The sequence below is a fragment of the Leptopilina boulardi genome, unplaced genomic scaffold (genome assembly GCF_019393585.1).
Source record: "Leptopilina boulardi isolate dan_hultmark-lab unplaced genomic scaffold, ZJU_Lbou_2.1 LbouV2_216, whole genome shotgun sequence".
Classification (NCBI taxonomy): Eukaryota; Metazoa; Arthropoda; class Insecta; order Hymenoptera; family Figitidae; genus Leptopilina; species Leptopilina boulardi.
Window position 1 is genome coordinate 3,926,847 of NW_026137770.1, and position 20,716 is coordinate 3,947,562.

Genomic DNA, 20,716 nt, shown 5'->3' on the forward strand with positions numbered 1-20,716 from the left:
AGTGTTATTATAGCAAAAAATGAACTTAACTTGATTTTAAAGACTTACACTGTAAATTAAAGTAAATACTATATAAAGCATTGGAAAATGAATGTTCCAATTTGGAACACACTTTGGAGTTAGTATCTGTAAAGTAAATTTTCTATATGATGCACTTCAGTGTGTATTAGGATTATACATTGGTTTAGTTATTGGCCTAATAATAAACCAATATAATATAAACTTTTATTTCATTAAATAAACAAATTGATTAAAAATTTATTTTAATAAAACTTTTAAATATTTTATTTTATTTATAAATAATAATAAATATTTTTAGAAATTTACTTAAAGTCTTAAAGTCTATTAAAGTAATTTGTTCTGATAGAAGAACAATTACAAAATGTGTTTTTTCAATAGCCACTTAACATTAGATAGAAGTAGAAGAATTCATCTACGATTTAATTAAGATCGTTATCTGGAAGTCGATTATGTAATTTGTTCGCTAATTTATCTTTCACTTTCATTGAATTTTTTCTTTCGATACATAAAATGTCATTTTAACATTTTTTGTGCACGACAAAAAATTTCTGGCTAATGCAGATTAATGTTTTAATTTAAATCGATAGAAATCTATCTATATCTGGTTAGTCTTCAAATTTTAACTTGCGCAAATGTCAAAAAGACATTTCCCGTATGTAATTTTCAAAGTGAGAAGGTATATTACAAATGATTCTTTTTTTTGTAGTTCGTAGCACACGATCTGAAACGTACAATTTTGAACGGCCGCACATACAAACAATCTCACATATAAGTAATATGCCTAATCTTAAGAATCAAGACACCTTTAATTCAAGTAAAATAATTACACATTAATAAAACAAAAGCTTTAAATCTCATTAACTAATTAATTAAATTTAATTATATTTCGTGAGCACTGCAATACTATGAATAAAAATTAATAATACTAATATTGAACGTGCTCCATTTGCATAGAATAAAATTAAACCAAATTATATTTTTAAACTTATACATTTTAATCGTAATTGATTAAAATGCAATACAAATAATCTCAATTCGCCTCAGTTTAGCTGTGTTAAATTTGTACAAGTGTAATATAATTATTTTTAAAAACCTGTTATAGTCTCTAATTATTAAAACCTACTATTTTCATCAACTAAATAATTTCAAAGACTTCTCGGCTATTATTCTTCAACTGATGAGGGTAAACTCACTTTCAATTTAATAAACTGTTATGTCTTTTCTGCTTCCCTACTTTCAGATTCTCCTATGGAAAAAAAATTACCCTTCATTAAATATAAAAATTGGTTATTTTTTCTTATTCGCAGGACTAATATAAAAAATTATCAGATTTATCCATCATTAACATAGATTTTTTGGGGGGATTTTTGCGGAGACGCTAATTTCGAATTTCAGAAAGCAGAAGTTTAACGGGCGAGACTTGTACAATTCTTGATTATTACAAGTCACAAGATGAAAATGAAAAATTATTATAAAAGTTTATGTTACTTACTAGATGTGCTGCCAAATTTTTGCTTAGTATAATGCATTGGCTTTTTAACACTACCAACAGTACACTCCTGTGTGCCACGACATGTTTTAAGGTGTTCCAATTGGTTATGTAAATATGTTATTTCTGATGAAGTTAATGATGAAATTCTATTCCACTGTTCAAATGGATCTAAAATGTATAAGATTCATTTAATTTAAGAAAAGCAATTTATAATAATTGAGAAATTCGTAAAAATTATTTCCAAACAGAATTGGTAACTAATTTGAGATTAGACAGTATTAATTTCTGTTTTACTATGGTTATGACTAATTTTAACCAGGACATCACAAACTCACTAAATTTGATTAAACTAACTCATAGAGAATTTCTAAAACTTTAAATTGTTTTAAAATTCTCTACTATCAAAGTCAGTTTTGAAAATTCACTATGACCAAAGCCAGTCAAATTTTGTGATTACAATTCTGGATTCTGAATTTATAATTTTCTAAGCAATAAATATATTAAAACTATTGTAAGCAGACCAATAAAAATAATCTATTGTATTTTATTATTTGGGTTCTTCCATTTTAAATAGATATTGTAACAGGAAGTATTTTTATATTATGTCTAATTAGAAATTTTAGTCGACCTTGTTTTAACACAATCATGTGCACGGCCCTAGATGACCGTCAAAAAGGTCAATTTTGACAGACTGTATTTCGGAAATTATTAGAGCTTTCACGTTGTTCTTTTTGCAAATTGTCAGGAATTTAGTCAGTTTTAATTTTTCTGTTGGTTATTTTTTCAAAAAATCATTAGTTTCAAAGTTCTATTGGAAAAACTAAAAAATACCGGATTTTGGCTAAAATCACGAAAAAATGGGTTTTTCTTTGCGGAAGCTGTATCTCGGTCAATGTTTGGGCTACAGGGTTCATTTTTTTTAATCAAGTTAATCAGAATTTTATACACTTTCTTTTTTGTGATAACTATTTTTATGCTAAAATGTCATGAAAGGCGTCAATTTGGAAAAAAAATTATTTTTTGCACTTAATTCTTAAAAAAATTTAAGATTTTTAATTTTTGTTAACTGCCTTCTGCATAAAGCAGTCAACTGAAATTTACCACATAAAATCCTATATTGTTTCCTATATATAATTCCATGTGAAATCTTAGGTTGATATTTCAGAATCTACATAAAATCCCATGTGATTTCCTATGTTCAAATCCATGTGAAATCATATGTAAGAAACAGGGCACATGAAATCCCATATGGTTTCCTATATTAAAAATCGTATGTAAGATTTTATATAAGGAAATCTTTAGAATTTTATATGATATTTTTTATAAGATTTGATGTGAGTTAATTATGGAGGAAATTGACAAAAATAATATGCCAGAAAAATTATAGGAAATAATGTAGGAATTCACATAGATTTCAATGTAGAAACAACACCATAAATTCCTACATGAAATAATACACCAACTCGTGTCCGAATTTCATATATGATTTTACATGAAATTCTATGTGGATTCCTATGTGGACCTAGGATTTCATAACAATTTATATAAAGGAACCTGATATGGAATCATATAGGATCCCATGTGGGGATTTTCAATAGAGAAAGGAGTAAAAAATAATCTTCAATGTATAAAATTATATGGGGGGGGGGGGGGGTTCTACACTATTTCAACATATCGATAAATTTAACATTTTTGATTTTGCTAAATAATTTAAATTTTTTTTCCACTTTAAGAATCTCTAGGAAATTTTGTCTTTTTCCTAAAATCATAGGCATTTCGCGAATTGTCAGTTCTTCGGGTTTTGTCGGTAACTGTGACACGAAAATATTTTTTTTTTTACTCACCTATTCTTAAATTATAAAATGTGACTAATCCTGTTGTAAATTCACAATAAAGAAAGTTATGGGTACTATTAATTGTACGAATGCATGAATAAGTATTGTTATTAGCATTCATACAAAAGCAGAAGGGTCCGCTGCTCCATAATGGTTCAGTTCGCCAATGATCATTATTGTGTTCGAAACAATTCATTTTCTCCATTAAACATTGCTTTTCCAATTTATTCTTTTTCTTTATTTTCTTTTCCCTTTTACGCATTAGCTCTTCTTTTATTCTACGTCTTCCTTTTTTAACAGAATCTTTTACATCTCTTTTATAGTATGTATCTGGTTGACAGTAGCATTTACTGTGTCCATTAAATGGATAATTTAATATTGTTGGTAATTTAAAATTCCTTTTTGTATTACCTGAAAATGAAAATAAAATTTTTAAATACTTAGAGTAAATGAAAGATTACGTGCAATGTGAATATAATTTAATTAATATCGTTTTATTTAAAATTAATATAGTTTATATAATTTAAGTTTGATTTTAAATTGTTATCAGGTAATTATTAATTTCACATGAAATCATTTAAAAAATTAGTGTAATTTTCATAATAATTTTAATAAATTTACTAAAAATGTTACCAAATTTTTGCATTCTGAAAGATTGTTTTAAATCTGTTGCATTTATTCTATATGTTTCACGGTCATTATAATTTTTTCTTCTTTTATTTTTTATTGGTATTCTAGAAATAGTATTTAAAAGTGAATTGGGTAAGTACGTAGTTTCAATAGTGCCGGGTGTTGTCATAGATGAATAACTAAAATCATTTTCTGAATTTTGTAATATTTTCGATGACTCTGTAGAAGTTATTGTTTTAGTTATATAATCAGTAGTCTCTTTCTTTAATTCATTAATAAAATTCTCGTTGTCTTTTGTAGTTTCTAAAGTTACAGTTTTCTTATTAACTTTATCATTAAAGGATGTATCATTTCTTTGATTATATTTACAACATTTTTTATAATTGTTTTGAGTTTCATTTCCTCCATGAGTCTCATTATTAACAATAATTTCTGATTGTAATGTTGTTTGTAAAATTTTATTTAACCTTTTTTTCTTTTCTTTTCTAGATGAATTATTCATTGCACTTATTTTGTCTAGTAATAAAATTATATTTTTCTCATTTGGAGTAGTCTCTGAAGTTGATTGGAATATTGTCGATAAGATTTGTTGATTATTTGGTTTCTCTGACTTCATTTGTTGACGACGGGTATGATTTCGAGGCTTTCGATAAAATAATTTTTGTTTTTGGCTAATGTGTGGTTCATTAAAATCATTAAATTCAACTTCTTCTTTGCCAAATAGTGGAGGGCGTTTCTTCATGAGAGTTCTCTTGTTTTTCTAAAATAATAATAAAGTTGAAACTTAATAATAATAATTTTATGATATGGCGTCTGCCCGATTATTAATGTAATAATAAAATATATTTAAGTATAAAATACCTTAACTTCATTCATCTCTTCTTCACTATTTCTTACAGCTTTTATTACATCCTTAGAACTTTCTTTCTTTGATACACTTCTCTGAGTTCTTGGAAGCCTATTATTCACATTTGATCGTCTTTGCGTGTATTTTTTAAAAATGTGGTATAAGTATTTAACCGAGTGTTGATTCAGATTATTTGATTTCCAATTTGAAGCGTCTAAAAAATTTTAATATGAAAATTGTGAGTTAACATTTAGTATATTGGATTGGAAATTTACATTAATTGGTCCTAAAAACTATTTTAAATACCAGGTTTCACGAAGACTGATATAGTAGATATGTTTTTCACATATATCTTAATGATGAATATATACAAATTAAAAATAAAAACAGAAATTACCTTTTCTTAATGAAATACTATTATTTGCTTCGTTGATCGCTTTCGCCTTTTTCTTTTTTCCATCGTTTATTGCTTGCTTACTATAGCTATTTGTTTCCAATCTAGTATAAATAACTCCATTCGGTGTAAAACATGCGCACTTTCTTGTTTCCATTTGTAATGAAGCTTCTGGTGTTGATTTCCGACATTTGTATTTTCTCCAACGATTACCGTCTCTTTCACAACGCCATTTTTGACCTGGAATACAGTCTGTTTGAACTTCAGGCTTTGAACACTCGAATTTCAATCGTTCAAGTTTGGAAATATAAAAGGGTTCTTTTATGTTATCTTTGACAGGTGAGCTGAAATCTGTAAAGAGAAAATAATTATCAGTTACACTTAAAATTATCCCACATTCCTTAAGCGTCGTAATTTAAATAATAATTATTTTTTAATTATTTATTTTATCGTCATAGTTGTCAAGAAATAAAAAAAAACAACTAATATTAAAATGTGTTTTACTCATTAAAGGATTTATCTATAGGTCAAATCAGTTAAGTATTAAATACATGTACTCACTTATGTCATCTATGAATAAATCATGGAATTCGTCGTTTTCGAAAATATCTCGTGTCTTATTAATTTCGTCTTTATTACCAATATTTTTCTTTATTTCTGAATGATTTAATTCACTTTCATCATTGTTTACCGATATGTTTAGCATTTGCTTAGTTCCAGTATTAAATTGTCTTCTACCCTTCTTAAGTTTTACTTCTGCAGTTAATTCTGAAAATTCTCTACGACCTGAAGATTCAATCAGAAACGTATCTGGCCATTTAACTTTTATTCTTCTGCCATGTTCACTGTTATAAATAAAGTTGTTCATTCAAGTAAAATTATTCAAATTTAAAAATGAGTTCTTAAACAATTCCATTATTGCATTTTATTACAATATTCATCTTCTTTATAGTTATACATAATATTTACGGTCAACTTACAAGTAATGGATTTTAAAGAATAAAAATATTTAAATTAAAACGTAGCATGCGCATTCTATAACAATTTTAAATCTGTTCATTATTAGACTTACTTAAGAAACAGTTTTTTAAATGAACGTCCATCCATGTGTAAAGGTACATCTATACCAGCGATATCCAAGAAAGTAGGAGCTAAGTCAATATTTAGAACGATGTCATCTATTCTATAATGAATTACATACAGGAGATTGTTATTGAACAGATCAGGAATGAATAAACTTGTAAATGTGAGGGATGTTTTCAAGCTGTTGCCGTTGTAGCACAATAAAAAATAAAGTACAATAAATTTAAAATCCTTTAATTAAAAGGTACATTAATTACTCATCGTCGATCCCAAAGACACACAAACACACACACAAGTAAACACAAACATGTACCTATATCAGTATATATAAGGGCTATCACCTTATATAAAATAAATGTTAAGAAAAGTTATATATGTACATATAGACCAAAAATCTACAACAATTTGAAAATATTTATTCACAGAAATTTAGGACCTCATTGATTAATTACAATGATTTTCACAAGTTTCATTCTAAAAATATACTTACATTGAACCAGGCAGAATTCCAGGACCACGTATTAGAAAAGGAACTCGCACATCGAATTCAAAGGGAAAGCTTTTTCCCTTGACAAGACCAAATTGACCAAGATGATAACCGTGGTCAGATGTATAAATTATATAGGTATTATCTAGCTCACCAAGAGCTTCCAGTTCTTTATAAATCTGTAAAAAAATTATTTATTCTGTTAGAAAATGATTAAAAATGAAAACAATCTTAATTCGAGTTTCATTGATTTTAGAATTTCTTTTGATCTGGACATTCTCGAGCTTGCAAATAACTTAGCCTCAGATCTCTCTCCCTCCGAGATAAATTATCGCTTTGTGGATTCTCTTAGACGATGTAATCAGGAGTCTAGTGTCTTTATACCATCTGGATCCTCCCTACCATAGCGTGCTAGGACACTTTAGTGGAATGCGATAGGGCCTTGGAGTTCAGAAGAGAAAATTATTCTTTGGCGCACTATCAGAGCTATCTCTTCTCGTTCTGACCAGCCGTATACCAATTTGTCAACTGATTCTTCTAATCCTGACATAAAATATAAGTACGACCTAATTAGAGAAGATTTATCACCAAATGACATTCCACTCTTGTCCATTCCTACTCAATTTAACAACGAAGATTTTGCTCTTTTTAATGAATGAGTTCAAATCTTATCTAAACTCTACAAAATCCAATTCGGCTCCGGTTACGTTGGAGTTTTTGCTTCTTCTGTTTAACCATATGTTTCTCTGCTCATCCTATCAGACAACTCGACTGGAAACACATTTCCTGGTGATTACGAAACCTGGCGGTAAAGGTTACAGACTGATCGTCCTCACCTTAGTTTTCTCAAAACTATTTGAGAAACTCATTTAAAGTAAATTGGATCATGAGGTGGAGGCGAAGCGCCTTATTCCCAAATACCAATTTGGCTTTAGAAAAGAAAGATCGTCATTGGACTGCGGATATTACTTATATATTATTACGTATATTCTATACCTTTGTCGCGGATATTTTACATAGTTTTGCGGACTCTTCTAATACGCTGGCTATTTCTATTGATATTAAAGGTACATTCAATATCGTACGACCTTAGATTTCAACCTAATTTGATTAACTTCATTACGTTTATTACCACTAAAAGACGCATTTTTTTTACCCCTAATGTATCCGATATGAAGAATCTGATTTATACTTGTGCGACATAGGACTTATTCTCCCTAGAAACATGAAGTTTACAATGTATGCCAATGATTTGCTTAACCTTCGCGCTACCGACGAGTTTTTGTTTACGCGGACTACCGGGAGCCACCCAGGGTGACCTAAACGTTTATTATTTTTATGTTGCACTCATCAAGATTTTTCGATATAATAGTGTGTATTTTACAAGTAATGTATTTTAGTACACTGAGAAAAAAGGTTTGAGCTGACAACCAAATATTTCATTTAATATATGTGCAACTAAAATTTTTTGGTTGACACAACTAAACTTTAGTTGACATCAACCAAAGTTTGGTTGAGACTACCAAATTCTTTTTCATTTTCTTATTTAGTCGTCTGAAACAAACTTTGGTTGTTGTCAACTAAAGTTTAGTTGTGTCAACCAAAAAGTTTTAGTTGCACATATATTGAATGAAATATTTGGTTGTCAGCTCAAACCTTTTTTCTCAGTGTAATAGTAATATTAATAGTTATTTTAGAAATTGATGCAAAACTCAAGGTAGATTTTAAACATTTTCTATCGCTGGGTCACCCCGGGTGGCTCCCGGTAGCGCGAAGGTTAATTATCTTAAATTCAAGGATCCAAGTTCTATATCTGAGGAGATCTACTTTGCCCTGAATAATTTATTCGCTTGCTTAGAGATTTGAGTCTATATTTGACAATTTATTTTTAAAGAAGTTAGAAGAGAACATATTCACTTAGGTTTTAATTAAATAGCTTCTTAAGTAGAAAAATTATTTTTCCCAATAAATAAAATTTAGACAAAATTTTTTTCAGATTTTAGTTAAAGGCTATGATTTTAGTTGATTATAATAAATTAATAATAAATAATAATTTAATACATTATTACGGGGGTGGGGGGAGACAAAAACTTATGGTTGACCACAAAGGGGTACAAGGAGGTATATAAAAGTCGAAAAACAGGTAACGTAGTTTAGAGATGGCCCTTAAGAGTTTACGCTACTTTGAAAATTTCAATAATCAATTATAATAACTGCATAAGGTTGGATTTACATGTTGATGTAAATGCAGAATGCAAAACCGAAAATAATGAGAGTGAAAAGGACAGGGATATATCACTATCCTTTTCACCCTCATTATTTTCGGTTTTGCATTCTGCATTTATATCAACATGTAACTCAACTTATAATACACTAGTGTCTATAACCTTGCGTCAAAAATGAAACATCAGATTTTGTCACAGAACCACTATCAAGCCGACATCAGAGTCGATGTGCGAAAGGGGGTTCGGGGTTGCACCGATATCTGCTAGATGGCGCTAGTTTAGATTTAACATTTCCCTGCAGTTGGCGTTGATTTCTATAGCATACGTTACTTTGTTTCACCTATTTCTCCCACTAGTAAGAGAAATGAGCATTTTCTTCACGATTACATCGAGGAATAGGCTATTTCGGACCTCTACCGCCAGGCCCCCAACATCGCATTTCCTGTGCAGGTATTAAAGAAAAAAACTTACTCGTTCAACTGCATTATCAACGCTTTGCAAGGTTTGAAGTCTTTTGGTCATCAACATATTAGTAAATTCTTTGTGAATTGGCTGCATTTTCTTAGTCACTTGTAAAATCCATTGTTTATCTGGATTTGGTGCATAATCGTAAGAAGGAGTGCTGAAATAAATATCCAAAATTGAGTGAATTATATAAAATATGATTTCATTGTACCTATTTGTTATTGTAATTATAACTCTATAGAAATTTATTTAAAAATATTTAAATTTTTCTTGTCTTAATCCAAATCTGGATTTATGTAATTCATCAAAGTAAAAAATTCTTTAATGTATAAATCAATATGTAATTTCTAAGTGTTCAGAAAATTAAATTTTGTTTCTCTCTTCCGATTTTTGAATAATTATAAACACAATCACGTTCATTACTAATCAGTATTTTATAATTTTTCTTTTGTTATCCATTTATCGTTCATCATATGAACTGCGGGGAATGTATATAAAAATAAGTAAATAAATGAGAAACTCACTGATGCGTTGTGACATTAAAGAATAGATGAGAAAACTGTGGAGCAGAGTCTTCAGGTCCATGTGGCGCAGGGAAACTTGCAACTAACATTAATGGCTTGCGTGCCATATTATATTTACTTTGACGTAGGAAAGATACACTATCATTTGCTATTAGATCCGGATAATAATCTTTGCTGTAGTCAAATCCATGTTTTATCTTTTTCCCATTCATATTCACAGTATAATTATAGTATCGTGAATTCATTATTAATCCTCCCCATTCACGCCATCCAGGAGGAATGTATGATCCATTGTATTTATTTAGATATTTTCCAAAATATCCTGCAACATAATTAAAGATTTATTTTTAATAAAATACAATGTCACTTAATTGAATATAGTGGACTCGACTCTCATAATACTTGTGGTTACTAGAAAGAATTGTCGATTTTAGATAGACTAAAGTACTTATTTAACAATGTATCAACATTTTCGCATTTCATAACCAATCTTTATCATATTTTAAATTCCTCCACAAAATTTCAGCTGAATCCATTCAGCATTTTACGAGAAAAGTTACGGACAAATTAACATTACAGACATAACAGTCACATGACCTTAACAAACCACCTTGAAACGTTCCATATGCAATTGAACAGCCAGGTGGCGCTACTGTTGTCCACCACGTAAATTAATTATTTATTGCTACTAGATCATATAATACAAAAAATTAAAATCTTCTAACCAGGGCTTTTTAAGAAAAATGATTTTTTAAACTGTAGTACTATAATCATTGATTTATTTTGAATAAAATATATAATTTTATTTAAATACGCATTTATAAACAGGCATTATTGTACTATGTATTTTATATTCATAGAAATTCTCTAACAGAGCGGGTTGTTTATAGACATGAGTGCCCTTTAATGGAAGCTTGTAGGTCAAAATTAGGTATTTCATACTCTCTAGTTAGTTGTTTGTATTGTTTTTGAAAGAGCAATGATGTAGCTTGTTATGTCTTTTCCTTTGAGTGATCTGTAACGTCTTTCATAGTATAAACCCTATTGAAAATTCCTACAAAGTTTCCCACGTATGATCGAAAGGGTTAAAACGAATCTATTAGGAATCCTCATAAGATCCTCCGTAAGATCTTACGAGGGATGCGTTTAAGGACGCTCCCAGACAACATACGACATTACTGTACGAATTTGGTTAAGGCAATGTTACAGGAAACTATATAGTTTCCTACGTAGGATCCTAAAAAGAATGTCACAAAAAAATATTTGAAAATAAATTTGGAGGGACTGGGGATTGAACCCGGGTTCGACGCGCGCTAGCTAAAGACCCTATACACTAACCTAACCACCGACTGCAGAGAAAAACAAAAATCTTCCTCACACTCTGCAATCTAAAGTTTCTACTTAAAGAGTATGAGGAAGGTTTTTCTTTTTCTCCGCAGCCGGTGGTTAGGTTAGTGTATAAAGTTTTTAGCTAGCGCGCGTCGAACACGGGTTTAAACCCCATTCCCTCCAAATTTAGTTTTAAATATTTCTCCAGAATACTATACACGGAAAAAGATACTTTGCGAAACTTTCGTAAACTAGTTTTTCACTTTTGGACGGTCCCAAAGTTTGGAAAACTTTCATTAACTTTTTTCAAGATTTCACAAACGTTCATCACAATCAATGTCTGCGCACGCGCACAAAAAAAAGTTTGCGGAATCTTGAAAAAAGTTAATGAAAGATTTCCAAACTTTGGGCCCGTCCAAAAGTGAACAACTAGTTTACGAAAGTTTCACGAACTATTTTTTCCGTGTGGAAATCGAAAAACAAGCAAGGCAACAATGACATAAATAAAAAAAATAAACAAAAATTTTTTTTAATTTTAACTTTTTGTGAGATCTTTTGTAGGATCCTATGTAGGAAACTATATAGAAAACTATATAGTTTCCTGTAACATTGCCTTAAATCCTAGTAAGTATTAAATCATGTACATAAACATGCGTGTATGAACATGTATACACTTACCAGTGCGATAACCGGCGTTGCTGAGATAAACAGCGAAGGAATGAGGTTCATGATCTCTTTGCCATTGAGGACTGCTACAATTGTCATTATTAGTAAACACTTCATGGTTATGAACATAGCGACCAGTCAAAAGAGAACTTCTACTTGGACAACACATTGGAGTTGTTACATATGCATGTCGTAATTCAGCTCCATGATCTCTTATTCGTTTTAAGGTTTTTGGCATATAGTTTAATGAACCTAAAATAAAATATTAAGAATTTTAAAACTGTTTGAGGGTGTATGGGAACCTCCCACGTGACCTAGTATGGGAAAATGTGTTTTGGTAGTATACATCTTACTCTAAAATGAGAAAAGATTTTTGTCTGAAATTTTGAGGGATGATACATTAGGTTATAAGGAATCTCGCTGTTCTCCGAAAAATACATAATTTTCAGTTAAATTATTAAAAAATGAAGTTTAAAAAGTGACATTTTTAAACTAAAATGAAAACAAACATGGCGGCGCATACACAGACGTTGTGTGAATGTGTCAGTGCTCCAGGGAAAAGCGCCAATTCGAGCTAGCGGCCGCTGAATGAACTATGATAAAATACATTATTTTACTATTTATTGCTTTATTTTTATTATTTTCGCATTAAGTTATAGTAAATAAGTAGAACAGCGAGATTCCTTGTACCAAACAAAATCATTTCTCCAAAATTTTAACCCGTAATCATTTTTTATTTCAGAGAAAGTTTCAAACCACAAAAAACGTCCTTTGCCCACATACCCTTAAGGTAAAGTATATAACATCATAATTCAAAGAAATAGTTAAGGTGATCACTAGTTATTTAAATAGAACAAATATTTTATCAAATTAATATTTATAATAATTAAATTTAATCCAATAGTTGTAGCATAATTAATAATTCAAGATACACTGGAGACTAAAAAAAGCGTTGTAAAAGAAAAAAGAAGTAATAAGTACCTATTAATAGAGGATAAGTTAGTAAATATTACACATAATTAATTAATATGTCAGAGATATTGTAAATTTTACAAAATTTATATCTCAGAAAATATTGAGTTGATAGTGCAATTTCCGTTAATTCGATATTTTCTATACAAAAACTACAAGGAATAACCCACACAGCACAATATCTTGCTGTAAGCTTCCCTTGAGTTTAAACTTAAGATTCGTTAGCTTCCCAGATAGCACGCAAGTTTGCTGCCAACTTGCAGCCGACTTGCGTTGCAAGTTTTGCAAGTTTGCACTGCAAGTTTGTACTATAGCTGGGAGGTAAAAAAAATTTACTGCGCAGCCCTATGTGCTATAGAATTGAACTGCGCATTGTTTTTTTGTTTATTTAAAATATAGTTTTGCAAAATATAATGTAGTATTTGCAAACTTGCAGCAAACTTGCTTTGCAAGCTACGTTGGGACATTGCAAGCTTGCAGTGCAAACTTGCAAAACTTGCAACGCAAGTCGGCTGCAAGTTGGCAGCAAACTTGCGTGCTATCTGGGTTACAGCGTATACTTCAGGTGAGGTTAAGGTGAGATGCAAAATGTCCTCTTTACCGTAATCTGCAGTGTAAGATTGTAGTCAGTGTTTGATTGTAGTCATCAGCTTACAGTTAAGCTTACTATAACCTCACTGTAAGCATCGTGTAGTCTTAATGTAAGCTTCCATGTAAGATTACTGTAAGCCTGATGTAAACTTCCCTTCAGCTGAGACTACTGTTAATTAATATTAATAAATATTATTTATTAATATTATACTATTTTTTTCACACCAGATGATATATATTGTGATGTAGGATATACAACTCTAACGTGACTAGTTGATTAAAATCTTCTTAGCAGCCGTAAAAGCTATAATAAACTGCTGCGCATAAACAATTGTTTAATTTATTTATTTACATTTATTAATAATAATGTAAGATTACACGAAGCTTACATTAAGACTACACGAAGCTTACAGTAAGGTTATAGTATAAGCTTAACTGTAAGCTGACTACAATCTTACACTGCAGATTACGGTAAAGAGGACATTTTGCACTTCACCTTAACCTCACCTGAAGTTTACGCTGTAAGCTAACGAATCTTAAGTTTAAACTCAAGGGAAGCTTACAGCAAGCAGATATTGTGCTGTGTGGGAACCTACCAAGTTCAACATCTTGATCATCTGTTAGTATCAGAACAATATTTGGTTTCTTCTCCTTAGATTTGTGATAAAATAAATAATGTGAATTAAAATTGTTGTTATTGTTGTCATCGTAGTAGCTTTTGTCTACTGAATCGTTATGTTGCTTGTTAAAAGTATCCTCTGTAAGACTGTCAGTTATAATTAATACAACTTTAAGTAGTAATAAGAAGATCCATATATTATAATGTAAAGTAAACATCATTACTCTCCGTTTGAAATTTTTCAGACAATAAACTGTCACGTCAGGATTCTATCTGTAACAAAAAAATTATCTGAGACAATCTACATAGTACGGTGCACAAAAACACATGTTTTATTTACCGTGAATCTAAATATTTATATCAATACAAACATGGAATAAAATAAAATATAAAATTAAACAATTATTGAATTTAAATTAGGTTATTGTGTTTTCAATATTTTCTTTAACCCTTTGAGGACCAATGTTGCTTTCAGACAACATGAACATTTTTTTGCTATCTCATGTTATATCTTTAAGGTATAGCAAAATATTTGATAGATCGAGCTAAAATTTTGTGGAGATTTCAAAAATAGTATAAGGATTCGTTGTCATGTGCCAGATGAAATTAATATTTTGTCCAAGAAGACTAGAACCAGGAGGTGAAACTTCCACGCTTTACCGCAGTGAGTAGTGGCATGGTAAACGTGCACACGGTGGGCGTGTCGTTTAAGTTCGTGTACTGCTAATAGAACGAATTTACGAATTCTGCGCATACTAACCTTGTAGGTTTTGAAGGGGAAATTTCGTAGCAAGCAGCTGCAAATGTTTGCGTCTGCTTGGTTAGGTAAATTATATAATAATAAAATGCTTGGTCTGTCCTTCTGTCCTAACTTGAAGTTGGCCTTTTCTGATTTCACGTGTTTTTTTGAATAGTAATCTTATGACGTGTCAAATTTTGACAATTCTTTTTCTTATTTTTGCCAAAGTTGTATAATTGTGTTTCCAAATTTCGGAATAAGTTTCTTTAAAATTCCAAATTCGAAAATTCAATTCACAAAGCTGAAGTACACAACGTTTACCAACGAAATTTTTTTTAAAGTTGTATATATTGATTCAAAAATTGTATACAAATACAAAAAATTTTTGATGAGAAAAAAGATGCGCTAGGAAATTTCGTACAAGATAGTAATTTGAAAAAAATTTATTTTTAAGGTACCAGGGGCCAACGAATACCTATTAAATATTAATTATAAAAACACAGGCCTCGAATCAACTTAAAGACACAAAAAGTCGTTTTAGTCAATTTATATTCCAAAAAAAAGTGGATTTGTTTTTTATTTTAACAAAAATATTTTACAGAATTTTAAATAAAAATTTTTTTTTTAATAATAATTCTTTTCGAAGGGTTAAAGTTGAAATTTTTAGAAATAATTAAATTTCAAAAGATATTGTTAATTTTCAAACAATTATTAAATTTTACAGAACTAAAAATAATTTATCAAACAATTTTTTAAATTTAATTGAATTTTCAAAGATTTAAAATTGAGATTTTTAAAATTAATTGAAACTTTAAGTGTTTCGTAATTAAAATTTTAGATGATTTCACTAAAAATTTATTAGAAAATGAGGACAAAATACAATAATTTGAAAATCATTTTTAATTGAAAAATGGTTTCAGATAGTTGAATTTTCAAAGAATATTATTAAAATAGTTAAAAATAATTGAATTTCCTTAGACTTGTAATTGAAATTATTAAATTTCAAAAAAAAAAATTTTCCATGGAAAATTTTAGAAATAAATAAATTTTAGATGCTTTTAAATTCAAATTATTGAAAATTCAATTAATTTTGAATTCAAATTTTTGAGGATAATGAAATTTTATTTGATTTTAAATTTGGAAAATAATTTAATTTAAGTTCATTTTTGATTGAAAATTTGGATAATTAATTTTGAATAGAAATTTTAGAAAATAATTGAATTTTATTTCATTTTAAATTGAAAACTTGGTAAATAATTAAATTTTAAATTGAAAATTTTGGATAATTATTGGATTTTTAATTGATTTTGAATTAAAATTTTGGGTAATAATTGAATTTTAGTTTATTTTGAATTGAAATTTTTAAAAAATAATTCAATTTTATTGTGATTTTTTTTTTAAATTATAAACAATTGTTAAATTTCATAAAAATTTTAATTGAAAAATAATTTTGATATAATTGAATTTGTGATGTATTTCATTAAAATTATTAAAAATAATTAATGTAGTGAAGAATCATTTTAGTTTAAAATTTGTTAAATAATTTAATTGAAGAAGATATGATGAAGATCTACATTTTATACTAGAAAAATGTATTTTATTTACATTTTTTTCAAATGTTAAAAAAAATGTCGCATTTTATTAAAAGAAGTCGATAAAAGTCTTATTTTTGAAAAAAGTCAGAAAAAGTCGTATAATCCGAGGCTTGTAAACATATAATTTTCATTATTATCATTTAATATGTAATAATATTCTAATAAATTAAATTATTATTGATAATATTAATCTTTAATTTCTTTATAACAAACAATTAAACACTCAATTTGGCGCGCTTGCGCGCGTTTAATTTTGCTAGTTAAATATAATTAATTAAATATAATCGCATCAAAAAATTTATGGGTAAACCATTTGCCATAACCGCATAAACAGAAACTTAAAAACAGCGTCTGCTACATTTCAAATATCAGTGTCAAGAAAGTATGCGCAGAACACTCAAATTCGTCTGAATAGCAAAGCACGAACGATAAGCCACGCCTTCTAGTGGCTTGTTTTTCACGCCGCATCTTTACAACGGAGTTTCCCCTCCTGGTTCTAGTCTTCTTGATTTTGTCATAAAATTGATTCTCAAAAAATTGCTTATTTTTGAAAAGGACTAAAATCGTATTGTTGCCATATTGAATTTTTCTCAAATATGCAATTTTTTCCCGGCTGAAAAAACTTGTACAAGAAAATCTACAAGTTCTTGTACATGTTCATTAATGAACTTGTACATATTCTTGTACATGTTCATGTAATGTTCTTGAACAAGTTCAGCATCCGGAATTGAGACATGTTCTTGTACCAGTACTTGTGCAAGATCCTGGACAAGAAAATATACTTGTACAAGAAAATGTACATGTTCTTGTACATATTTTTTTGTGCAGGTTTCATGTAAATTTTCTTGTACCAGATGTGGAACATGTTCTTATACATGTTCATTTATGTTTTTTAAATTAAAAATTAAAAACTTTATAGACTGCGCAGTAGTTTTCTTAAGCCTTTACAGCTGCGCAATAATTTTTAGCATGCATAAGTGAAGAGTCTTAATAATTATAACTTATTAAAATTTCAAATTTTTTTCAAAAACATTTTTAAACAAATGTTCTTGTACAAGAACATAAACGTGTTCTTGTTAAAGTACTTGTACATGAAATCTGCACAAAAAATTTGTACAAGAACATGTACATTTTCTTGTACAAGTATATTTTCGTATCCATGATCTTATACAAGTTCTGGTACAAGAACATGTCTCAATTCCGGATGCTGAACTTGTTCAAGAACATTACTTGAACATGTACAAGAAAATGTACAAGTTCATTAATGAACATGTACAAGAACTTGTACATTTTCTTGTACAAGTTTTTTCAGCCGGGTTAATAAAATATTAATATTCTGGGACATAACAGCAATTTCTTATAAGGATTTTTAAGTTCTCTACGAAATTTTAGCTCGATGTATCAAATATTTTGCGAGAAAATCTGCGGAGAATATTTACATATGAAATCACAAAAATCACATAACCTTAAGTTCGAGTTCTACTAGGTAACATTCCGAGTCAGGTTTATTAGTTATTTAAACCTGAATCGGAGTGATTGTTCAATTCATGTTTCATATTTTAACTAAGGTGATCGAGTGATAAATTAAATTATTTATTATTAATAAATTTAATTTAATTAAATTAAAATTTTTTTTATCTGCATATATTCTAAGAATTATCCGGAACCTAGGAGCTTTTTTCCTTGTATCTGAATATGTAGAATACAGATATCTGAACCATCAACAGCCAATGGATATTCTGAATATCCGGTTGCTATTAGAGTGCTATTAATTGTTTTGGGTTGCGATCCTTCCTTCCCTAACATCATTTGGATATTCACGATATTCTACGGATGTTCTAGAGATATCCAGAGGCCCTTGGAAATTAGAATATGTATAAGATGTATTTATTGTATGTATATGTATATGTATATGTATATATTAAGTTTCTCACAAGTGCAGAAAAATTTGTCTATTTAGTATATAAAGAAGTTCAGAATTTCTCATTTCAGCGTGAATTACACAGTCACACAAAAAAATAAGTTTTGATCTGGGGGTCTGACTATGCCTACTTTATGTTTTTTGGGTCGCTGAATCCGAATTCGAGGTCCGTTTTACCCCATAAGATCAGGATTTTGTGATAACCTTAAAAAACCAATATGGCGGACACTTTTTCGAAAAATTCATCGGAATCGCCTGAAACTCGTTACTCGGGGGTTTTTGGAGTCGCTGATTACGAATTTGAAGTCAGTTTTCAAAAATTCAAGATGGCATCGTAACAAATTTCTTAAGTGTATCTGCCATGACGGCATTTTTCGAAAAAGTGTTCGCCATCTTGAATTTTTGAAAACTAACTTCAAATTCGTAATCAGCGACTTCAAAAACCCCCGAATAAAGAGTTTCAAACAAATCCGATGAATTTTTCGAAAAAGTGTCCGCCATATTGGTTTTTTGAGGTTATCTCAAAATCCTGATCTGATGGGGTAAAACGGACCTCGAATTCGGATTCAGCGACCCAAAAAACATAAAGTAAGCATAGTCAGACCCCCAGATCATTATCTTCTGCATTTATGTATGCGTATTGTAGTTAGGATGTATTAGGAATAATTTTAAGCCAATCATAGCGTATCAGTTATGTGTGTGTATTAAGAAAGACTCCCACTACCCTCGAATAGAAAAGGAGAGAAAATCTTAGAAAAGAGCCATTGGTGGTTCAGACGTTCTTCTTTTTTTCACGGCTCCTGCTTTTTCGTATAGTTTTAGCAAATTACAAAATGTTGATTCTTGTTTTTCGTATAAATTTAGTAAATAACAAAATGCTAGACTGTTTACTTCCTATACTTTTTTTTCCATAGTTTTTTCAATATTCGAAAATTGTAGATTTGAATTAAGAAATAATAATTTCAGTTTTCCTAAAATGTTTCCAGTTAAAGGAATTCGTAAAACTATACCAACTTTTATTATCAAACCAGAATTGTTCGCAATTGAAAAACAAAAATATCAAAATTTCTATTCAGATTTATTAAATATTCTAACAAGATTTCTTTCCGTGTTGAATCCGAATAATCAGGATATTCTACGAACATCCATTGGTTGTAGGATATCAATAGATATTCCAAGGATATCGTAGTGATATTCGAATCGCCGAAAATTTATAGACATCCTTAAGATGTTTGTAGAACATCACATCCTCATAACAACTGATATCCATTGCTTTCTGCAAATTATGATATCCCTAAGATGACTGCAGAATATTCACGGATATCTCTAAAAGATTCTAATTTTTAAGAACAACAGAATATCCCTAGGATTTCCTGAATATCCTAATTTCATTAAGCTAACATTCTGATTTTCAGGATATTATGCAAACATCCTGAAGATTTTCATTGGCTTTTAGCAGTTCGGATATCCTGAAGACATCCTACAAATATTCAAACTTTTGAAAACCAATAAATATCCATAAATAAATAATTTTAATAAATTATTATTTAAATATCTAATTATTTAAAAATTTTTTTATTTTCAATAATTATTTTTTTGTAATTAATAAATTATCTAATTTGTAATTCTTTACCTCAATTGCTGTTAAATTTTTTGTTAATTTTTTTTTATTAATTCTAAATTGGAATACTAAGTATAATATTTATTAGACAAAATTATTTTGTTTTATTGCAATTTTAATTATTTAATTATAAAAATAAACCAACTTAAAAACCGGCATTTACAATTATTAAATGAATTTAGACAATAATCGAAAAATGAATTTAACTTCGAAGTGAATTATAGATTGATAAACATTATTGCGCGCTTCCACTAAAAAAACACGCGTCAAATGTCAAAACATAAAACGAAGAGAAGAAATAATAAAAATAAAAATGCATTCCTTTTAAAATTTATTTCTCAAAAAAAAAATTATATCTTTTTTTTTTGAATTTATTACCATAATATAAATTTTGTGTTTAAATTAAAATTCAATAATAAAATTTTTCTTACTAGCCTAAAAGAATATATTGAAAACAATATTATTATTAAATAAATGCCAATTTTCTTAAATATTTAAAATTGAATATATAAAAATATTACAAAATAATTTATTCATCATCATATTTATAATAAAAGTATTATATAATTTCTTTTGTAAATAATATTCTTCAAATTTGTACTTTAAAAAAAATGAAAAGAATAAATTTTCTTTTAGTACATTGTGCTAATTTTGTAACAA

The 20,716-nt window shown here is 28.9% G+C and overlaps 1 protein-coding gene across 5 annotated transcripts in view; it reads right to left on the reverse strand.

Moving 5' to 3' along the window:
* LOC127279393 (extracellular sulfatase SULF-1 homolog) overlaps window positions 1–20,716 on the reverse strand; it is a 49,702-nt gene that overhangs the window by 28,329 nt on the left and 657 nt on the right. For 2 of the 5 annotated variants that reach the window (XM_051301717.1, XM_051301718.1), the window contains 13 exons: window positions 14,405–14,453; window positions 14,158–14,327; window positions 12,011–12,250; window positions 10,004–10,325; window positions 9,486–9,636; window positions 6,793–6,968; window positions 6,292–6,402; window positions 5,781–6,064; window positions 5,223–5,570; window positions 4,840–5,039; window positions 3,982–4,738; window positions 3,358–3,759; window positions 1,514–1,681 (listed from right to left, as the gene is read on the reverse strand). In XM_051301717.1, the coding sequence (XP_051157674.1) occupies window positions 1,514–1,681; window positions 3,358–3,759; window positions 3,982–4,738; window positions 4,840–5,039; window positions 5,223–5,570; window positions 5,781–6,064; window positions 6,292–6,402; window positions 6,793–6,968; window positions 9,486–9,636; window positions 10,004–10,325; window positions 12,011–12,236 (3,145 nt within the window). In that variant the 5' untranslated portion in view covers window positions 12,237–12,250; window positions 14,158–14,327; window positions 14,405–14,453. Of the gene's footprint in view, window positions 1–1,513; window positions 1,682–3,357; window positions 3,760–3,981; window positions 4,739–4,839; window positions 5,040–5,222; window positions 5,571–5,780; window positions 6,065–6,291; window positions 6,403–6,792; window positions 6,969–9,485; window positions 9,637–10,003; window positions 10,326–12,010; window positions 12,251–14,157; window positions 14,454–20,716 lie in introns of all 5 variants that reach the window. The other 3 variants (XM_051301715.1, XM_051301716.1, XM_051301719.1) reach the window with 2 other exon arrangements.